Raw genomic sequence first — 20,049 nt, forward strand, 5'->3', positions numbered from 1 at the left:
TGCATTTCTACGGTCACTGTTTATTAAAAAGGTGTATTTTAACAAAGAGCCATCAACTCGATCATCTTATTCCACTTAAATGACATGTCAAAGCAACATAAAACATGATGTCGTAAGTAATTTGAAAGTCTTCCTATTACCGAGTTGGAAAAAGGCAGCACAGGTTACTGAGGCTTGGATAGGATCGTCACATGAACCAATCCATCCAATCAGTAGAAAAGTTTCTGACTCGCACTCCGCGACGTCACACCACCTAAAAAAGGTGACAAAGTACTAGTTAAAAACACAATGGCCAACATTAACAGTATATGAAAGTTCTGTCTTTAAAATCATTTCACTGTGTTGTAGGCTTCGTCTTTATTGATAAAATGTTTTTGTTTGAAGATAAATCCACAATGCACCATGAAAATATATAGAACTCTAAAAGATTGAAATGTCTAATCTGTTCTCTGCGGGAATAAGACTGACAGATGAAGTGTGAATGCATGTTGCACAAAGGACTAGACATTTCTTTTTTGACTTTATTTTCTAATTTTGTTATTTATTTATTTATTTTAGAAATGTATTAAGAACATTTCAAACTGAAATGCCACGTTTATATAATTTAGTAGTTTCTAGAAATCACTTTGACAGCAGTAACACCGTTCAGTCTTCTTATGTAAGACTCCACGGGCTTTGCACACCTGCCTAAGCAGTTAATCCTATTCTTTCCTATTCTTCCTGATAAATCCAATCAAGCTCTGCCATATTAGATGGAAATTATCTATAACCTGCTATCATCAGGTCTTATTTAACCACGCAGATTTATTAACTTTATCATGCAATAACTCCAGAAGGTGTGCTGGTTGTTTGCTTTAGGTCGTTGTCTTGCTGAGAGGGGTGTTAGTGCACCAGTCTCAGGTCACTGCGGTCTGGAGCAGGTTTTCTTTTTTATGTTTGGCTCCATGCAATCTGCACCCGAAGTCACGCTGTTTCAACACAACATGCAGCCATTATCACCGGCCTCATAGCCCAATAGTTCTGTTTTGTCTGTGAACAAGTTTGGAAACATCCTTCCTGCTTCTGCAGGGCGCGCGCATCCTCGTGCCTGCTGAGTGGTCCTGATGCTGGTTCTCATGCACGCGTATTACATCACTTCTCTGTTACGCCATTGGCTGAGGGTCAACTCCTCCGCCCTCCGCCGCGAGCCACAGCATCCCGACGCAAAGCAGCGCTGTTTCAAGCAACCTCATCACGGTCATCATCTTCTTACCTTTAAATTCATCAAACCACACGTACACAAAGCTGTTCACGTGGGTGTGCGCGTTTTCTTTTTCCTGCACTGGCGGCTCGTTTCGACGATGGCCGAGAGCGAGGCAGATACGCCGAGCACGCCGATTGAGTTTGAGAGCAAATACTTCGAGTTTGATGGAGTGCGGCTGCCGCCCTTCTGCAGGGGAAAGATGGAGGAGATCGCCAACTTCTCCCTTAGAAGTAGCGACATATGGATTGTCACGTACCCAAAGTCAGGTAAACGAGCCACCACATCACCCTGTGCACGAGTGTCTTCGTGGCTTCGCATTTCTTGCTGTTTGCTACTGCAGCAGTTTCTGCAGGCCTCTCTTGTTATTATTAAAGTTTAACAACACGAATAAAACACGAATACACAGGTAGCCCGTATCTAATATCAGTCACAGGGTTCATTTTGCGTAGCACGCAGGTATCACGATATCGTGAGAATTGCAAATCCGTTCACTTAATAGCAGTGGGTGGATGACGATATCTGTTTATGATGCTTGTGCAGTAGTACTACTTTTTATAGGCCTCTATCAAGCATGCACACGTAGCAGCAGCAGCCCGTACTTCATAATCAAATACCAGCAAATGAATGAGTCAGACTGATTAGATCGATTAATGGCTGGCTGAAGCACATCAGTGCAGCCTCCACAACTACTGTGGCCTTCATCATCCACCTCACTCGCATGAGCACTTCTAGAAGTTGGTGTTTACATCTATCCTCAGAGTGTCTTTGCGCAGCGCTGCTGCATGCATCGTGCCCTGCTGTGCGCTGGGTGGGTCCGGTCATGTGACAGGTGGTGGGCAGCTGGAGCAGTGCTTGCAGAAGGCCAGAAGGAGTTTGAATATTCAGAGTTTAGTTGCATTTCTATATAGCACAGCAGAGGAAAGCAACCCAATGGACGGGGTGGTGACCATTGGGGATATTTTGAAAGTTTTTGGCACAGGGTGGTTGATGGGGCCCAAAGGAATCAGAATATCTGATCATAAATGCATTTGCCAATGAAGCAGAACCTTTACTTAAGTAAAAATCGAATTTTACTTAGTATTGGTTTAATTTAATACAAGGTTTTATTAGCAAAATATAGTTTTAGTACCTAAAATTAATGTACTTATTATGCAGAATTGTATATATAATACTTTGGGATCATAACTGTTGCTTTATTACACCTTCATTAAAGTGTGTGAAACATCATAAACAACATAAGACTTACTTACATAAAGATAATTAGCTTCAGCTATAATAATATAATGTATTATAATAAAATGTAATAATGTACGATTAACGGGACTCTGGACCAATGACATGTTAAAAGGGGTGGTTTTCATTTTGTTTTGCTGCTTTAACCACCCTATACGCACCTACAGTGTACATCTGGAAAGATTCATGCATAGAAGAGTGTTACAGATAGCTATAAGCCACAGAGGCACTTGACACAGATGTCTTCTCAGATCTTGCCACTGCTCTATTTTGGTTAACCCAACACACTCACATATTAGTTAAGAATTAAAGCACAGACTCAGAAATCTCCGGAGAACACTGGTGTTATTTCACAGTAGTGCTTTTTCCCCCCTGGATTAGAGCCAGTGACATTTGATAAGGTCACCAGAGCTAAAATTATTGGGAACAGCAGTCACAGATGCCAAGAATGATCCCTTTCATAAGTTTATCACAGCAGGATCGGGAATGACCCCTCACATTTGTACACCAAAACAGTGCATGTTTGAGCTGAACTTGGTGTCCTTGGCATGCAGAGGATCTCCCGAGGTTCTCTGCAATATTCTGCAAATATTCATTTTAACCAGTTACAACTTTGTGCATCCAAGCAATCTTTTTAAGCTTAAACAAGCTTTATATATCTGTAGTCCTTTGGTGCATAGGAGAAAGAAAGCACATGTCAGGCCACATGGCTGGGGTGCTGCAGAGCTATGATGCCATTGGCTTACATGTGACCATCTTAGCCAATAGGATTAGCAGCATTCCATAAACCAAAGGGAGGGGGTGAGCGATATGATATTACTTAGGTCTGTTTCATGTGTCATACTGTATCCTTGCACTGTTATAGATCCATGAAGTTAGTGTAACCAGGAGGTCTGGCTCCACAAACATATTGAACTTTTATCAGGGATTTGTTTCCCCTTTTCAAACCACAACTGTCTTTCAGCCATAACTGTTCATTTTCCTTAAAACATGCGTTAGGTAACTTTAGGTAAAAATTCTAAACACATGGTTAAAGGAGTTAGAAAGACTGGAAAACCAACAGAGTTTGAAAGAAGTGGGCTGGGAGGGTCTGCAATGTGCTCCCGAGTATCCTGCAGCTGTATGCTCCATCCATTTAGAAACTCTATCTCAGTTTCTGCTACATTGATTTGGTCTTTCTTTATTTAATCTGTCTCTAGCATTTCCATCAGCTTTATGGGAATCCAGTATCAAAGTCTCATATTAAACATATGATGAGTGAAACTTCCAAACATAATATCCATATGCTAACCATACGTTCCATATGTTCACTTACAATCAAGTGAAGAATTTGAAATAAAGACAAGGACTTTTTTTACTAGGAAGGAGGTATGAAATACGCATTGTGATGTATTTAAATTCAAAACTGCTACTGATCTGGATCAAAATTTAACAAAAATACACCCAGAATAAAGAAACAGATATAAATGCAAGCATAATATAACACAAACTCAGCACAATGCTTCTTGGCATTGGAGAGCCTGTTTATTTCCCCCCAAATTGTGCAACATTTGCAAGAAAAATACAAAGTTGAGTACGTGAGTTGTGCCTATGAAAAGCTTGTCAGATCTTCTCTGGCAATGACAAACAGCTTATTCTGCTTTTGACTCTTGTTTTAAGCTTCTGGTACCCCAGGTGCAGACAATAAGGTGCCTGATAGGCGCCTGTGTGCATGAAGTATTTGCTCCAAGCAGTTTCTAATGTTTCAGTCACAGCAGATATGTGACTGAAACATTAAGCACTTATGCTGCTTACATGCTCAACCGTTAAACACATTGTACTAAAAACTGGTAATCCGTCCTGGTTACCAGTTATCACAGCATGATAGAATGACATCATAGAATGGAGATCCAGTTTGATAATGAACTCATTGCCATTGCTGCTGGTGCAATCCAGTCACATGATGGGCTCCAGTTTTCATCTTTCACCAAGACTTACTGTTTCAGTTAACAAAATCAGTTTATATTAGTTTATCTTGTTTAATGTGTCATGATCTGCATTCAAGCTGAGGTTGATTTATCCACTCTGTGCAGGCAAATTAATGCTTTCCATAAAAATGAGTTCTTTATGATTTTTTTGCAGAATCTCTAGAATTTCTGACAAATTATTTTCATTCTTTGTTGCTAAATTAGATGAAAAAAGTGATTCTTTTGTACTTTAAGAAAAAAGAGATTTTCAAAATGACCCCAAACTGTTGTGCAATTGAATACAAGTAAAAATCATCCATCATTTGAGTCTCAGAGTTATTATAAACAGTGTTCTCTGTTCATCTTTGTATCCCAGGCCCCTGGTAGAGTTTTTTTTTTTTTTTTTTTTTAACTTTTAGTTGTAAGCTGCAAATGATTTTTTTTCATCTATCAAATACAACTGAACCCTTTCAGGAGTGAAACACACTCCATAACTGATACTAATGTGTTATAAAAGTTTTCTTTTAGAACGAGAAAGCTTTTACTGGAAAACTTTCTTATGCAGTTTATGAGGTTTCAAAGCCAGTATGTGGCTAACTTGAGGTTATTCACTTAATTTTTCTCTAAGTGTGAGGAGTCATATTCATATATTCATATCACCCTGTAATGTAGAACACTGGCAAGCCTTTAAGTTATTAAGAAACAAGCTGGGATAAATTGATCGCACTGTGTTAAAATGCTGACTTTTTCCATAGTTTAATGGAGAGGTGTCCTTCAAGTTTCACATGGTGTGATCTGCAGCAGCCTATCAGAGTGCACCATAGGATGTCAGATTGGACTGACACATCAAAGCATATCTGCAAACCAAACGAGCCAGACTGCCCATAAATCTTTGGACTGGCAACAAATAAGACATTAATAATGTGAGAAGGGTCATGTTTTGTAACTAGTGATTAAATGGTTACAGTGTAATTGATTAGGGTGACTGAAAAAGTGGAAACAGTAAATAAATTCTTCCAAGATGTCTTTTAGCAACGCACACACTTTTACATTTGACTCACTGAGTTCCCATGGCTGAATTAAGACCTCAGACAGTGTTTGGGTGTTCTGTGCTGCAGCACGAAGACATTTGCCACCTCTGTCTTTAGGCAACAGTTAGTTTGAATTAATCCAAGCTCATCAACTGTGGATCCAGCAACTTTCACTGTTTCATGCTGCAGTTTGACTTTTGTCATTGTTCCCCGAATTGTCTTTTTTGTCATTGCAGGCACCAGTCTACTTCAGGAAGTCGTGTATCTAGTGAGTCAGGGAGCGGACCCTGATGAGATTGGCCTTATGAACATTGATGAACAGCTGCCTGTTTTAGAATACCCGCAACCTGGGCTGGACATCATACAGGTAGAGTGAGTCGCTGACATCACAGTAGCACACACTCAGCACCTTAACCAAGGCAGCAGACGAGTTATTTGATCTGGCAAAACAATGCAAAATCTAGTCTACTAACTTGGCCTTCCACTGTAGCCATGTTAATGGACTTACTGTTATGTGCACCCATCACTGCTTATGAATGCAGATAATTTAGAAAAGATAATCCATCCATCCATCCATCCATCCTCATCCGCTTTATCCGAAGTCGGGTCGCGGGGGCAGCAGCCTAAGCAGAGAAGCCCAGACCTCCCTCTCCCCAGCCACCTCCTCCAGCTCATCCGGGGGAACACCAAGGCGTTCCCAGGCCAGCCGAGAGATATAATCTCTCCAGCGCCCTGGGTCTGCCCTGGGCCTCCTCCCGGTGGGACATGCCCGAACACCTCACCCAGGAGGCGCCCAGGGGCATCCTTGTCAGATGCCCGAACCACCTCAACTGGCTCCTTTCGATGTGGAGGAGCAGCGGCTCTACTCTGAGCCCCTCCCGGATGGCCGAACCTCTCACCCTATCTCTAAGGGAGAGGCCAGCCACCCTTCGGAGGAAGCTCATTTCTGCCGCTTGTATCCGCGATAATACAAAGCAAAATCATCAAATAACTACCAAAAGTTTGAAAATTGCATTACTGCAAATGAAATCCCACTTTTACCTCCCAGATAGACTGTTTATTTGCATTAACTGAGCTGAGACTACAAATGGAAACTTGAAAGTTAAAAATCTTGTCCCTTGGATATAGATTCTTCGTAGGCATATATCTGTTTATGCCTATAGATTTAGGGATTAATAATTGTGTGGATTACATTATGACAACATTAAAACAAACTAACTGCTGATTTAGATGTAAACTGTAAGGAGATGCTGGTAGTCGCCTCTATGTTTGACCAGCACCATCAAACTGATGCTAATGCTAATGCTGCATTAAGGTTGTCTACTAGGCTGCTGTTTGGTTTGTTTTTGTTTCATAAACCAATAACAATGACCTCATCTGGTGTTAGTAAGATTTTTATTGGAGGAATTACTGTAGGACCTCTTCCAGGGTCATTTACGAGGGAGAAAAATGTTATATGAGACACTCTACTGGCTAAAACTCAAACACTTCAGTCGTGTCGTAGCTACAGATTTCTTGGACAAATGTACAGAGTTGCACAAGTTTTCTGTAGGATATGATGGGGATTGTTAACCGCAGATTGATGGTGTTTGTCTTTCCACAGGAGCTGACGTCACCTCGTTTGATCAAAAGCCATCTTCCCTATCGATTCCTCCCTACAGCCATGCACAATGGAGAGGCTAAGGTTAGTTCTCTAAGAGGCTGAGTTCATCAAATCAACAAGTAAACAGGGAGATTCAACAGTCGTTTTTATTTCACTAAAGCACAGAGGTAATATATCAACCCAGTAAATGTGCACACATGCAGGAGTTGCAGTAAAACATCAGATGGAGAAATTCCATTTCAAGCCAACATGAAAATAATCACGGGAAAGTGTTTAGACATTATTAACACTTTTACATGTAGATACGTTTTAGCTGCCTAGCTTTATCGTTTCTGACGTTTAAGGACCATGAAATGTACGTCATACGTCTTTTGCTCAATACAGACTTTAAATATATTATCTCCCACTGCTGGTAATGCAGCTTCTGTCCATGAGATGGACACGGTGGACCAGCGTGTCTGTTACATGCCTTGGCGTGATACTTCCCATTTACAGCGAGTACTGTTGTTGGCCTCTTCCAGGTGATCTACATGGCTCGAAACCCTAAGGATTTGGTGGTATCCTACTACCAGTTTCACCGCTCTCTCAGGACTATGAGCTACCGGGGAACCTTCCAGGAATTCTGCCGGCGCTTCATGAATGATAAACGTGAGTATATAGATTAATAGAAGATTTGGACATTTCATGTAATCCACTCCATAGAAGCCCTGTCCTGTTTTGTCGAGTCCCTGTATCTCGCTGATTGATACTTTTCCTCTATAGTGGGATATGGTTCCTGGTTTGAACATGTTCAGGAATTTTGGGAACACCGTATGGATTCTAATGTCCTTTTCTTGAAATATGAAGACATGTATAAGGTAATATCACAACTGCTTCCTGTGCACTTTTAGCATCTTTTTGCTAGTTCATGTTTTTAAAATTATGGAAATTTACACCCAGCTGTCTGCCCCTGACAGATGACTTTACTGAATTTTGTGTGTATCTTTGGCAGTAAATTAGGGGGAAATTGCTCCTATGCTGCCTGGATTTTCTGAGGAGGAATTCTGGCCTTGAACATAGTTTTTGCCCTCTTAGTAGTTTGACTAAGGAACTCAATCGATTAAAAATCAAGAAGCATTGAATATTTCCAACTAAACCAAAAATATGGATGGCGCTAACGCGTTAACGAGCTAACCGTGCTAATGCGTTAAGGCTGTGCAGCCCCACGCTAACGGAGATTCGCCGCGTTAATGTAGTTATGGCGTTAACGTCATTTTAACGAGATTAACGCTGACAGCACTCATTTTAATAGAAATGTGTTTCTATAATAAGTTTTTTGATATTTCACATTATTTTGTTATCTATTTGACATGTATGCTCTTTTTTATGCTCTATTGTTATGCCTTTTTTTTTTTCTTACATAGGGTGAAAGTTTTCAGCCTGTATCGAAACAGAGAGTTTCTGAGATGGCCCTGTTTAGGCTAAGCCTAACCAAACACAATGCAACAGACTGACTAAGAACAAAATGTAAAAAAAACCAAACAAAAAATCAAAAACAAAAAAACAAAAGTTTAACAACGAGTCTCCAGAATGAATGTGTGGACACTTTTTCTCTAGCCATGATTAAGAAAGCAGAATCACACATGAGCGTTGTTTTAACAACAAAACATTTTCTCTGTGTTTGTTTGTTACATTTGCTTTCATAGATTTTTTCTTCCTCTTCTCTTCAGGATCTGGGGACATTAGTGGAGCAACTGGCACGTTTCCTGGGTGTTTCCTGTGACAAGGCTCAGCTGGAGGGCATGGTGGAGAGCTGCAACCAGCTCATTGAGCAGTGCTGCAACTCAGAGGCACTGTCCATGTGCAGAGGTGAGCGGGAGAGGAAAGGAAAAGCTCAGTCCCTTTCATCTGCTAAGTTGGCTTATTTTGTTCTGGGCATAGACAGCATAAAACATGCACATACCGACTGAGACATCACCCATAGGGTTAGGACTCTCCACTCTGAGTAGAGGGAGCAGTGCTAATTTAAGAGCTAACACTAGTTAGCTATATTCACAAGTTGTCTCCATAAACTGTATGGGTGCAACAAACAAACACAAGTAGTTACAGACTAATAAAGCAATTCAATGCACTCACAAATACTGCAACACAATTTTCTTGGGTCCTCTGTACCACGGATACCACGGACCATATTTGATGCAATTAGTTAGTTGATTAATCAGGAGGAAATGAAATGTGTCTGATAGATGTTATATTTGTATCTATTATTTGTAATATTATGAACTGTTTTTCAAGTGGGGCTAAGGGTAACACATAAATACCAATATAAAAACAGGACATACTTGCTGGTTTAGAAAATCCAAGCACAGAGGAAGAAACTGTAATATGTCCCAGCTAATGGTGGCTGTGTAACATCTTAGAACAGGGGTCCACAGACTATAGGCCAGAAATGACCCACCAAAGGGTCCATTCCACCCCCACTGATATCTCTGTGAGTATGCAGAGGAATAGAGTGCAGGAGCATCAGACTCTACTGTGAAGATTGGCGCTGCTGCTCTGAGAAGTACACTTGGGACAGTTACTAAACCTAAAGCAATCCCTCCCATTGTTTACATTATGTTTGTGTGTAGTAAGAAGTGTGAAATATCACATTATATCCTACTGAAATGTTCATGATATAATTATATGTCTCAGTGCCTAAAACATAAGGAGAGTATAAGAGACAATTTAATGACTTCCTACCGGTGAAGAACACAGAAGAACAAATTCAAACAAATGCTGCAAACAAGAAAGAGTCCCAGGAAAACACAAATCTTCCAGGACATTGCCCACTTTACATTTCCATGAATAAGTGTAACAAATGCAGTTCCTGGTAGAAGATTGGGTAAGCTCATCGTGGTAGGATTGCCAAATGCCCAAAGCAGTGGAGGAGAATGGAATTTTATGTGTTGCTCACGTCAGTGAAAAGTTAATTATATAGCAGCTTCTCTTTCAAAATCACTGCCCTTTAATGCTACTTAATGCTACTAAAGAAAGTAGCAGCCGGGTCAGATCTTTTTGGTCCTTTGCTCTGAGCTGTTTGCTGAGAGTTGTTAGTTTCTTACAGTGCTTACCTCCTTGTTAACTGAGCAAATATCTTGTGGTGATACTACAATATTGTGTAGTTCGATTTCTGAATGCTCCATGTAGGTGTGTTCAAACTTTTTTGTTTGTAGCAGTTTCATTGTTTTTCATTCTGTTCCGACTCAGAGATGTGTAGCTGACAGAGGCCAAGATGCAAATAATCAAAGCTAATCATATTTGGGGTCAAATTCAATACAAACTAGTGCAGACAAACTGAGACAAGACTTAAATCTCTGACTATAACTCTCTACCGCTGCAAAGGAAATGTGTAGCATTGCAAATTACACATTTCCTAAAGTCAAACACACCATAGATTATTTAATGTACACTGAGCTTATAGACAACATTTTTTAAGGGGGGATAACTAAATTGATTTGTGTTGGTTAGTTATTAATGTCCCTAGAGATGATAGTTATGTTGCAAGAGTTTGTGTATGCAGTCCAGTCTCAGGTCACTGACCTGTAGTAAACAGAGCAAAAGCTTAAGTAGGTCATGCAAATTTACCTAATACTAATAATATATCTTACAGCTGGACTAATAATCTGATACAAGCTAAATACATACACACCTAAGTTGTTCCTTATGTAAACTATAATGACATTACAATGAGATTGGGACTTTATGAAGAGAAACACCTTTCTGTTTCAGGAGTTTAGATCATCACGCAGTGTCATAGTCAATACTTTACACTACAGGTTAGCACAAGGCTACTTAACATTGGTTTCTTAGTAATTCAGTCAGTCAAAGCTCTTGGTGCACAACACTACTTTAACTCATGTAGTCAGTGATTTATAACACATACGACTCGGGACTTGACAGTAGGTCTTCACATAGCAAAGGGCAGGTGTTACACAGAGTTTAGGATAAACCCTGCACTCCACCTGAGTCTCAGTCCTCAGGACCTCACACAGCCCCCCTAATAGAGGAGTTCACCTTTACAGAGAACCATAATGATTCTCATTTATCTTAAATGTGTTTTCATAAAGACACCAGTGTAAAAATCGCACATGGTATGATTTAAGTTAGGGCATTAATTACCCCTTTATTCATTGTGTTCATCTTTGAGCCTCTATTCTGTGCTGCTCTTGGTAATTAGTGAAATTAGCTGACTGCGTCTACATAAATGAGCACAATGTTTGTAAATCACCCAAAGAACTTTACACTTCTATGGGTGCAGGTTTGGAAATGTCCCATGATGTTCACAAACCCTGAAAGCAGGTTTTTGATGCCATAAGAAGAGTGTTATTAAATGTGACCCTTGTAATCACAGTGAGAGCTATGATCACTCGCTTCATCTTTATTAACTTTACTGTATGAAATTCTCTTAAACTGACAACTGAACTGTAAATGATTAAGCTAACTGTGAATTTATTATTTAAAATGGGCTGATCACTCCATCAGGTCTACAGCTCTGATCAGTAAATGTTAACATTGAAAGCTAGCATTTAAGAGGCAAATACTATGTTTAATTATTTATATACTGGGTTTCAAACGAGTGAATGTGAAATTCTTTGATTAATGAAAAGACAAGTTCTGTGAAAAACATATACATTTGAGAAAAATCTTAATTCCTCTCATGGAAAATAAAAGGGGCGGAGCTTGGTTTATTAATGCACATCAAGTGCTGATGTTAAGATAGTTATTTTAAAGGTTTGGTGTTTTCTCAATATGACCAAATATTAAAAATATGGTTTCAAAGAGAGATACACACGAACAGGAGCCTGCTAACAATGCTAATACTGGCATTTAAATGAGTACAGCTCTCATCGATAGATGTTTCTGGTTTGCCTCACACACTACATAGTTTCATAATCACATAGCAGGTAGTTAGTGTGTGCTTGTGGGTCAGTCAGTGTCTTCTATGACAGATATAGGTGATAGCTACCAAGGCTCTGTGACTGGAGCTCAACAATCAATCACAGCAACTGCTAGCAACACATTGCAGCTGGTAGGGGAATTTCATTTTTTAATCAGTTCCATGTGGTCACCAAATGATCTCCAGGTCTGTGTGACTGGGACCCAAGAATTTAAAGCTTAACTTTATCAAAATTATCACAGAAGAAAACAAGATGATGTGATTCAACTGTAGGAATGACGATGGTTTGAAAACAGAGCCAAGTTATAGTTAAATTAGTTATGGTGTTAATTTAAGTTCATTTGTTTTGGTTAAATTAAAAATGAGAGTTGTGCCAAAGTTACCTGGATGACTTTTTTGAACATTTTAGCAAAAAAAGAACAGAAGAACAGATGACTATGTGATCGAACATTTTTGGATTATTATATAATGCATTATTTTGATGAAAACATTATAGCACCAGTGTGTCTGAACCTTCACTGCAGACTGTATTTTAATACTGGAGTGTTGTGTAGGATGTGACTGTGTTTGTTTTGATTGAACCTTTCATGAGTTTCATGTACAGTGATATGAAAAAGAAAACTGTCAAAGAATGATTTATATCTATCATGACTGTTTTTAGCAGCAGTAACTTGAAGTGTCCCCTGTTTTCTGTGTGACCTCCAGTCCCTTCAATAGTTGAGGAAATTTGGCCTACTCCCTCATGTCATTGTTTCAGTTCATTGAGGTTGGAGGAACTGTGTTTATGCATAGCTATCTTAAGGTACTTCCACAATCAATTTGAGATGTGGACTTTGACTGGGCTATTGCAAGACCTTGACTCTTTTCTGTTCCAATCATTTTCATGTTGCATGATCCAGTTTTGGCCCCGCTCTAGCTGTCGACCTCACATTTGACTCTACAATAAGTCTACACGGTGACTGCAACAAGTCCAGGTGCTGTAGCTGCATAACAAACCCAATCATCACCTCTCCACTGCTATGCTTGGAGGATTTCCACTTGGTCTCTTCTGTCCAAAGGACGTTGTTCCAGATCTCTTGTCCTTTGTTCGGAGAGAGCTTTGCAAATGCGGTCAGATTCTTTTTAGAGAGAATAGTCTTTTTTCAAACAAGCCATTTTGTAATTGTGCTTTCTGAAGCTACTTAATTCCTACAGAAACAGAAAAACCATGTGCACCCTGCACATGGTTTTTCACATGAGTGTACATGTGTTTTACATTTGTTTCCTTATTTGTTATCATTTTTGTTTATGTGTATATTTAGTTTTTTATGTTCACTTACAGTTTCTGTCATCTGTTTTTGTTCTATGTTTTTCCATCTGTTTTTTTTCCTTTTAGTCTAAGGAAGTCTGGTGTTTGATCTGCTATAGGTTAGAGAGCTGACAGTCAGTCTGATCTGTCACATACACACTGCAGCTGGTGAGTCACTGCCATGCCGGGCTGCCTTCAGTCTGCAGCAGAAATACGCTCAATAAGTTTTGGTGTTTTGAGCACAAATAAAGACAGTGCTTATTAAAATCCTAACTACGCTCCATTTCCCTGTAGGTCGTGTTGGTCTGTGGAAAGACATCTTCACAGTGTCTATGAATGAAAAGTTTGATGCGGTATACAGACAGAAGATGGGGAAGTCCGACCTGACCTTTGACTTCTGCCTGTGAGGAACGCCTGACCATCTCTCCGTATCGCCCCCCGACTCACTTATCTACGCTAGCTCATTTCCTGTCAAAACCCAAGCTCCTACATCTCCCCTCAGTCAATATGAAGTTCAATAGTTCAACCTAACAGTGAGCTCACACTAAACGACTTTTCACATATGCAATCCCATGTCAGCAGAAATCAGAAGTCACACTGTCGTGGAGATTACCGAATTTTCTTAATCAATAGTTAAACCAAATCTCCCTCAGCCCCTACCTCCACAGCATGCTGCAACTGCTGTGTATGTTTATAGTATATATCGACTAGATTAGGGTCAGCCACTGAACCGAAGTCTTGGTGAATGCATTCATAACAGGAATTTAACCTGTGTGCAGATATATGTGATGAAAAACGTTGGAAATGAACAGGGAAAGCACCAACCTGGGGTCATGTTATAGTTGTCCTCAAACATGCTAAGGACAACACTAACAATGTCGAGTCAGCACTAGTTGAAGGAAAAAACGATACTTTGAACCACCAACTGTTTGGCAGCATTATGGACACGACCCTGAGATATTTTCTCATGTCATGAGCAAAGAGTTGTATGTTTACTATAAGTCCAGAATATTCAGGAGCCACAGTCATTTATCGCTGTGGCCATTTGACAAACATAAGCTCTGTTTTGGTCTCCGCTAAAATAACGATGAAAAATATCAGGTAGACGAATAGTGCTCGCCGTCAACTTGTAGGTAAGCCGGGCAGACTATGTGAGGACAGTCGATAGGCGCTCAAGGAAATGGGTTAGAAAAAACCAAAACAATGAGCTAAAACGCTAAAAAACTTCTTCATTGGTTTGTCACTATGAGCGATGACTTTGAGATTACACAAACTGTTTTGACCAGTTTTTACTGTAAACATATTTATCACGCAGTCTGTCAGATCTTTTATTTGTGGTCTATATAAAATACCTTTATTTAAACAGGGAAGGCTTTGAGAGCAGGCTCTCTTTTACAAGGACCCCCTGATTATAACACACATGAAAACATTTACTTTCACTCATAACATAAAAATAATATAAAGAAACCTCTTGAATTATCTATAAAATGATAAGAGATAGAAACTGAATAAAACAAAATGCATCTGAAAGAAGCAAGTATGATGGAAATGTCCATAATCGATTTATCACTAAACAGTCTTGGTACCAAGTATAGTGTGAAGTTGAAATATAAGGAAAAAGACACATCCAATATTCCCATGAAGTTTGCCAGTAAGAGCTCTGTAAATAAATAAAGTCCAGTGTTGTTCTCGTCTCACTGCCAGCAGCTGCCACCTTGCTTTCTTATATAAAGAACTGTAATGTTTCTAAATCTGAGGGTGGACTGAGGCCGAGTCAGGAGAAGCATATCGATGATTTCAACATGATTCAAAACAAATAAACCATATGTTTTCTGCATCACTGGGGAATACAAGCCTTAATTTATAGAACAATGTCAACTTTTCTGTGAAAGACAGTTTCATTCCAGTAATATAATTTGAAAGCATAACTTGTCATTAAGGCAGAAATCTGGGTGTTTGCAGCAGGTGTCCTGGTAAAAGTAGTAAAACTCACTACAGTGTAACTATTAACCATCCTGATGTCAGCATACATTTGGTTCAACAATTACTTTTAGATTAATAAAAGTTTAAAACTGCTTGGCGAGTAGAGGGCTCTGCTCTGCATCAGCTACAAATATTTGGACACGTCTGATGTGAGTGTGTATGAGATGTGGAGAGGGACACCTGCCTTATTAATCTTCAAACATGTCACCTGAGTACATCAGGGCCCCGTCAAATTCACTGACTCGCTAGTGTCTAGATCCACACAGTGGTGGTTGGGTCAGAACTGGAAACACTGACATAAATAGATATTTATGCCATCAAATTCATCTAAAATAGCTTTTATCACATAAAATAATTGCAATACTGGATTTAAAGAAGAAGTTATGTTATCAGCAGTTTAGAAGCATTTGGCTGAAAGTAATGGAATGTGGCCCTCTGGTGGTCTGGCGCGTATGTCGTGTTTTGAAGGATTCGTAGTTGATGTTGGGTCACCTGGGGGGTAAATCCTGATGACAGAGCTGATACACCAGAGCTGAGCTGAAGCATAAGGATCATTTAGAGTGCATTATTTCTTTTTAAATTACTTTTAAGCTTTCACAAAAATCTGTGTTGGGGATACAGATCTGTTGGACTCATCGTAAATTCCTACTGGCCCCTGCTTATCCCACGCATTTGACCTTATGCGTGGGGCCAGTTGTTGCGACATACGCACAAAATATAACCATTTTTTTCTCTACAAACAAGGGAACACAAAGGGAATCAAGTCTGTACCACAGTGAACAGTAAAAATGTTTTTTTTCTCAGAAATGTCAGGTTTAAGAGAGGTGGGCAGAATATTAACCCATAACCAGCATTAACTGTGTTCTGCTACTCAGTGTAGGGCCACAACAGCACCACAGTCTAACTGGAGTCAGACTGGAATCAACCTGAGCACCACCTACAAACAGTACAGCACCTTCTACTCCTACTCATCCTCTGTTGCTGCAGTACTTCATGCAGACTAGTCCCTGCGCTCTACTTGACACATGTGAATGTCTTTATTGTGTGGATGTACACTACAACCTCAGCACAACTCTGCACATTTGTTTTTTTCATTGTTCTTGTTTCCTACTGTAACACTGTTTACAACCATTGGCAAGGCTTTAGCAAGCCCAACTCCACTTATCTTTTTATTTTGGGTTTTTATACATGCCCGTCTCTGTTTCAGGACATCCTTTTATTGTATTTGACATGCTTTGCTTGCTGGTTTATTAATAAAGTAATGTCTTCATGTGATATCCGATGGATGGGGATTCTTTATTTTAATTGCTTTAATGCAATTTATTAAAAAAAAGTTTAGTTTTAAAATATTGTTACTGGACAAATGGGGATTAAGAATCAATTACTCAGTTGTTTGCTCAGAAATTCTTGCTCTGAAAAAAGAGGCTGACAACAGACATCTGGAAAGCACTGTGAGACACATTATTCCTAATGACTGCATGGAGCCTTTTAGGTTCTAAACAGACATTTTTGTATATTTTAAGGTCAGTTCATGTTTAAAAATGCTTGTTAGTTTAAATGGTGACTGGAAATTGGCAATAGGTAAAAGTGGTAAATTCTGGTAAAGTGTTACTTACACATGTGTCAGCTGTCAGTGGACCTGTGCTGCTGCTCTGATGTTCACTGCCAAGTAAATATCACATATATGGATGTTACATCAGCCATCATGACTGCTGTTCAAGTCTTAGCCAGTGAAAAGTTAGTGTAAAGGTGGAACTTGTCAAGCATTACTAAAGACCATCAGCAGGTTAAGCTGACTCTTTCCAAAAGCAAGTCCCATAACTCAGCAACACATTATCGAAATTTTCATTTCTGTGGTAAACAGGACATAAAAACTGTCAAAATCATTTTAACCTCCTGCCCCCATTAAAGTTATGCTTCTACCACCATTTTTGATGTTGCAGATCTCACTGCTGGATGCCACATGCCTCACACCCGAACAAGATATCACATTACTATAGACTGTATCACAGCACCGCAGCATGCGGTGTTGTGATTTATTTTTACAATCAATTTTTTATTTACAAGCAAAAAAATAAACACACATGAAATTATAAAACAAGACAAAACAGTTCAATTTTATTTATATAGCGCCAAATAACAACAACAGTCGCCTGATGGCACTTTATATGGTAAGTTAAAGATACTACAATATTACTGAAAACCAAATCAGATGACCCCCTATGAGAAGCACTTGGTGACAGTGGGAAAGAAAAACTCCCTTTTAACAGGAAGAAACCTCCTGCAGAACCAGGTTTGGAGACATCTGCTGCAACCAGCTGAGTGTGTGGGAAGCAAGACAGGACAAAGACACTGGCTGTGGAGGAGAGCCAGACATTAATAATAACCAACGATTATTAGTGAACAAAGGTCAGTGAAGAAGAAACACACAGTGCATCGTGGGAAGCCTCCAGAATCATAGGGTAACCAAAATCCAGCCTTAAAATATTTGAAACTGCAAATCAGAAAGTTAAAATCAGCCTTACAAGAATATTTTAACCTCTTTAAAACAATATCACCTGGGTCTTCAAATTGTGATTTTTTGTGGATTATTTGATTTTCTTGAAATGTGAAATATAATTATTAATTATGTGCATTCATTATTATTTAGTTAAATTAAATAATTAATATAACCTCAAGATATGGCTGACAAAGATGGGTCTTCAAAGTTGGAATGTCTTGTGTGACATCCTCCAGAAGATGGCAGTAGAAGCTTTTTAAAGCATCTGAAAGGGAGCTGACATTGATAAATGAGGCTGAGTGGCTGTGTGGCCCGGTCAGACAACAAGTGAGTCTAACAGCCGGTATTTGTTTCACCTCTGTTGCATTAGCTGGCACTAGTTCTTCCTCTGCTACAGCCCACTGGCTTACCTTGTGTTATGTTTTATTTCACGTTTCCCTCAACAGCCTGCAGATGTTTACGAAAAATAAGGGTATAAAAAAATCCTTTGGACAATAAAAGAGGTTGCTAATATTTTTGGGTGGTGTGTATGCGGTTTTAAGTCATTACTCTGCATCCACATCCTAATGAGAATACGAGGCCTTGTATCAGGATGTTTCTCCTCTCTGGCATTGATCAATCGAGCGTGTGCGTCTCTGTTGGTGTATTTGGCATCTGTGCGTGCTGGAGTAATTCCCGTTCTCCCTTCATCTTCATCAGTGTGCACCATGCCTCTGTCACTCTGCTTCGCCACTGTAATCGTCTCCACTGTTCTTCTTTGTTCCGTCTCAGCGCTCACGCCTGACAGTTTGACTGCCTGTCTTTCCCACACAGATTTCTTCCTATAATATCAGCTCTTTGTGTCCCCCCCGCCACCTCCCAAACACATACACAATCACACACACTAGCACAAACCCAACCTCACATTCCTCCATCTCCTACCCATCTCCCAACTCACTGTCTTATTCATTAAAAACACTTTGTGGGTGAATGCATGTGTGTGCTTTCAGGAGAGTTGGGGAAAGTTTACTTTAAAGGACTATCACCGGAGCAGCAGCTGTTGTTGCTCGTGACATTTTGATGTGGAAGTCGCTTTGTGCTTGAGGGAGCGACATACCACAAGCAGCTCCACAACCCAGCCGAACGACTGCTTCTTCAAAAATCAACATTGAGAACTAGGGTGGGAGCTTTTCTGTTAAATATTGATCAATTTTTATATGTGTCCTGGTATTTGTGCCTGTGGAAGAGATCCTTTTGGGATAATTAGAGCTCGCATAGAATGTGCAAGGGTTAGTGAAGAAAAAATAGAATGAAAAAAAACCCCCCATAAAATATTTTATAATTATGACTCAATGGCTCTGATTTCTTTATTTTTTATTTCCAAGGAGACAGACTTCATTCAAATTAAAGTGGTCTTGGGCAACAGGCCTTCCTTAGACCATTTAAAGGTTTTATTTGGACATTGGTTGCGTTTTCATTCATTTTCAGTCCAGTCCTTGCATCTGACCAATTTATTTTCTCTTCCAAAACTGTCTACAATAAATAAATAAATAGCAGGACCCAATAGATGCGTCCGTTCAAAAGTACGATGCATCTACTGTTTTCCGTCGCCTCTTCAGAAATGGTGTCAACGGGTGAGTGACAAGAAGCAATTCTTAGGGAAGGGAAACAAAAAAAGAGAGGAAGAAGAAAAGGCAAATGACAGCGGGATGCCAACATACACACGAATAACACTGAAAATCCGTAGTAGTGGGTCTGATGGAGCGGTGAATGCAAATTCTACACTTTTGGTTCAAATCATCATCAATACCTATGGAGGAGGTGAGAGGAGGGGTACGACAGTGAGTGTCTACAGTCATCTGTAAACCATAGTGGAGACTGATGGATGGTTTGAGGCTGCATTTCAGCCAGCGGTCTTGGGGATTTTCCCAAAATGGATGGAAGTATCAACATATGGCACTGCATGGTGAATCCACTGCAACTATGTTTACATGTGTCAGGAAATTATTACACCTATTTCCTATTTTCTTGTCATAATATAAAGAAATAAGGAGTGGCTCAAGACTTTTGTACAGGACTAGGATGTTAGGATGCTACAGTTTAAAAACAATTGTAATCCCACATTTTCAGCCATGATTTTCAAGACATTGCAGAATCGGTTCCAGAATTATACTGTAAATCTTGATTTGGAAGGATTATTTGTGTTAGTGAGGAGTTTTTTTGTTGCTTTTATTTAAGTGAATAATGGTTGAGATCTCTTTCCATGTTAATTAGTAAGGATTCTATATCCGGTCTTTAAGTGTGACGTCATTAGCCGTGTCTGGG

At 39.6% G+C, this 20,049-nt stretch overlaps 1 protein-coding gene across 1 annotated transcript; it reads left to right on the plus strand.

The window, feature by feature from the left end:
- Positions 1-1,208: 1,208 nt before the first annotated feature.
- On the plus strand, positions 1,209-16,502 carry sult4a1 (sulfotransferase family 4A, member 1). The gene is made up of 7 exons (XM_031734833.2): positions 1,209-1,509; positions 5,690-5,820; positions 7,057-7,137; positions 7,578-7,704; positions 7,819-7,913; positions 8,766-8,904; positions 13,557-16,502. Exons 1-7 carry the CDS (start codon positions 1,341-1,343, stop codon positions 13,667-13,669), a joined length of 855 nt encoding a protein of 284 aa, XP_031590693.1. The 5' UTR covers positions 1,209-1,340; the 3' UTR covers positions 13,670-16,502.
- Positions 16,503-20,049: the final 3,547 nt, after the last annotated feature.

The sequence above is a fragment of the Oreochromis aureus genome, linkage group 17 (assembly GCF_013358895.1).
Source record: "Oreochromis aureus strain Israel breed Guangdong linkage group 17, ZZ_aureus, whole genome shotgun sequence".
NCBI classification, from domain to species: domain Eukaryota; kingdom Metazoa; phylum Chordata; class Actinopteri; order Cichliformes; family Cichlidae; genus Oreochromis; species Oreochromis aureus.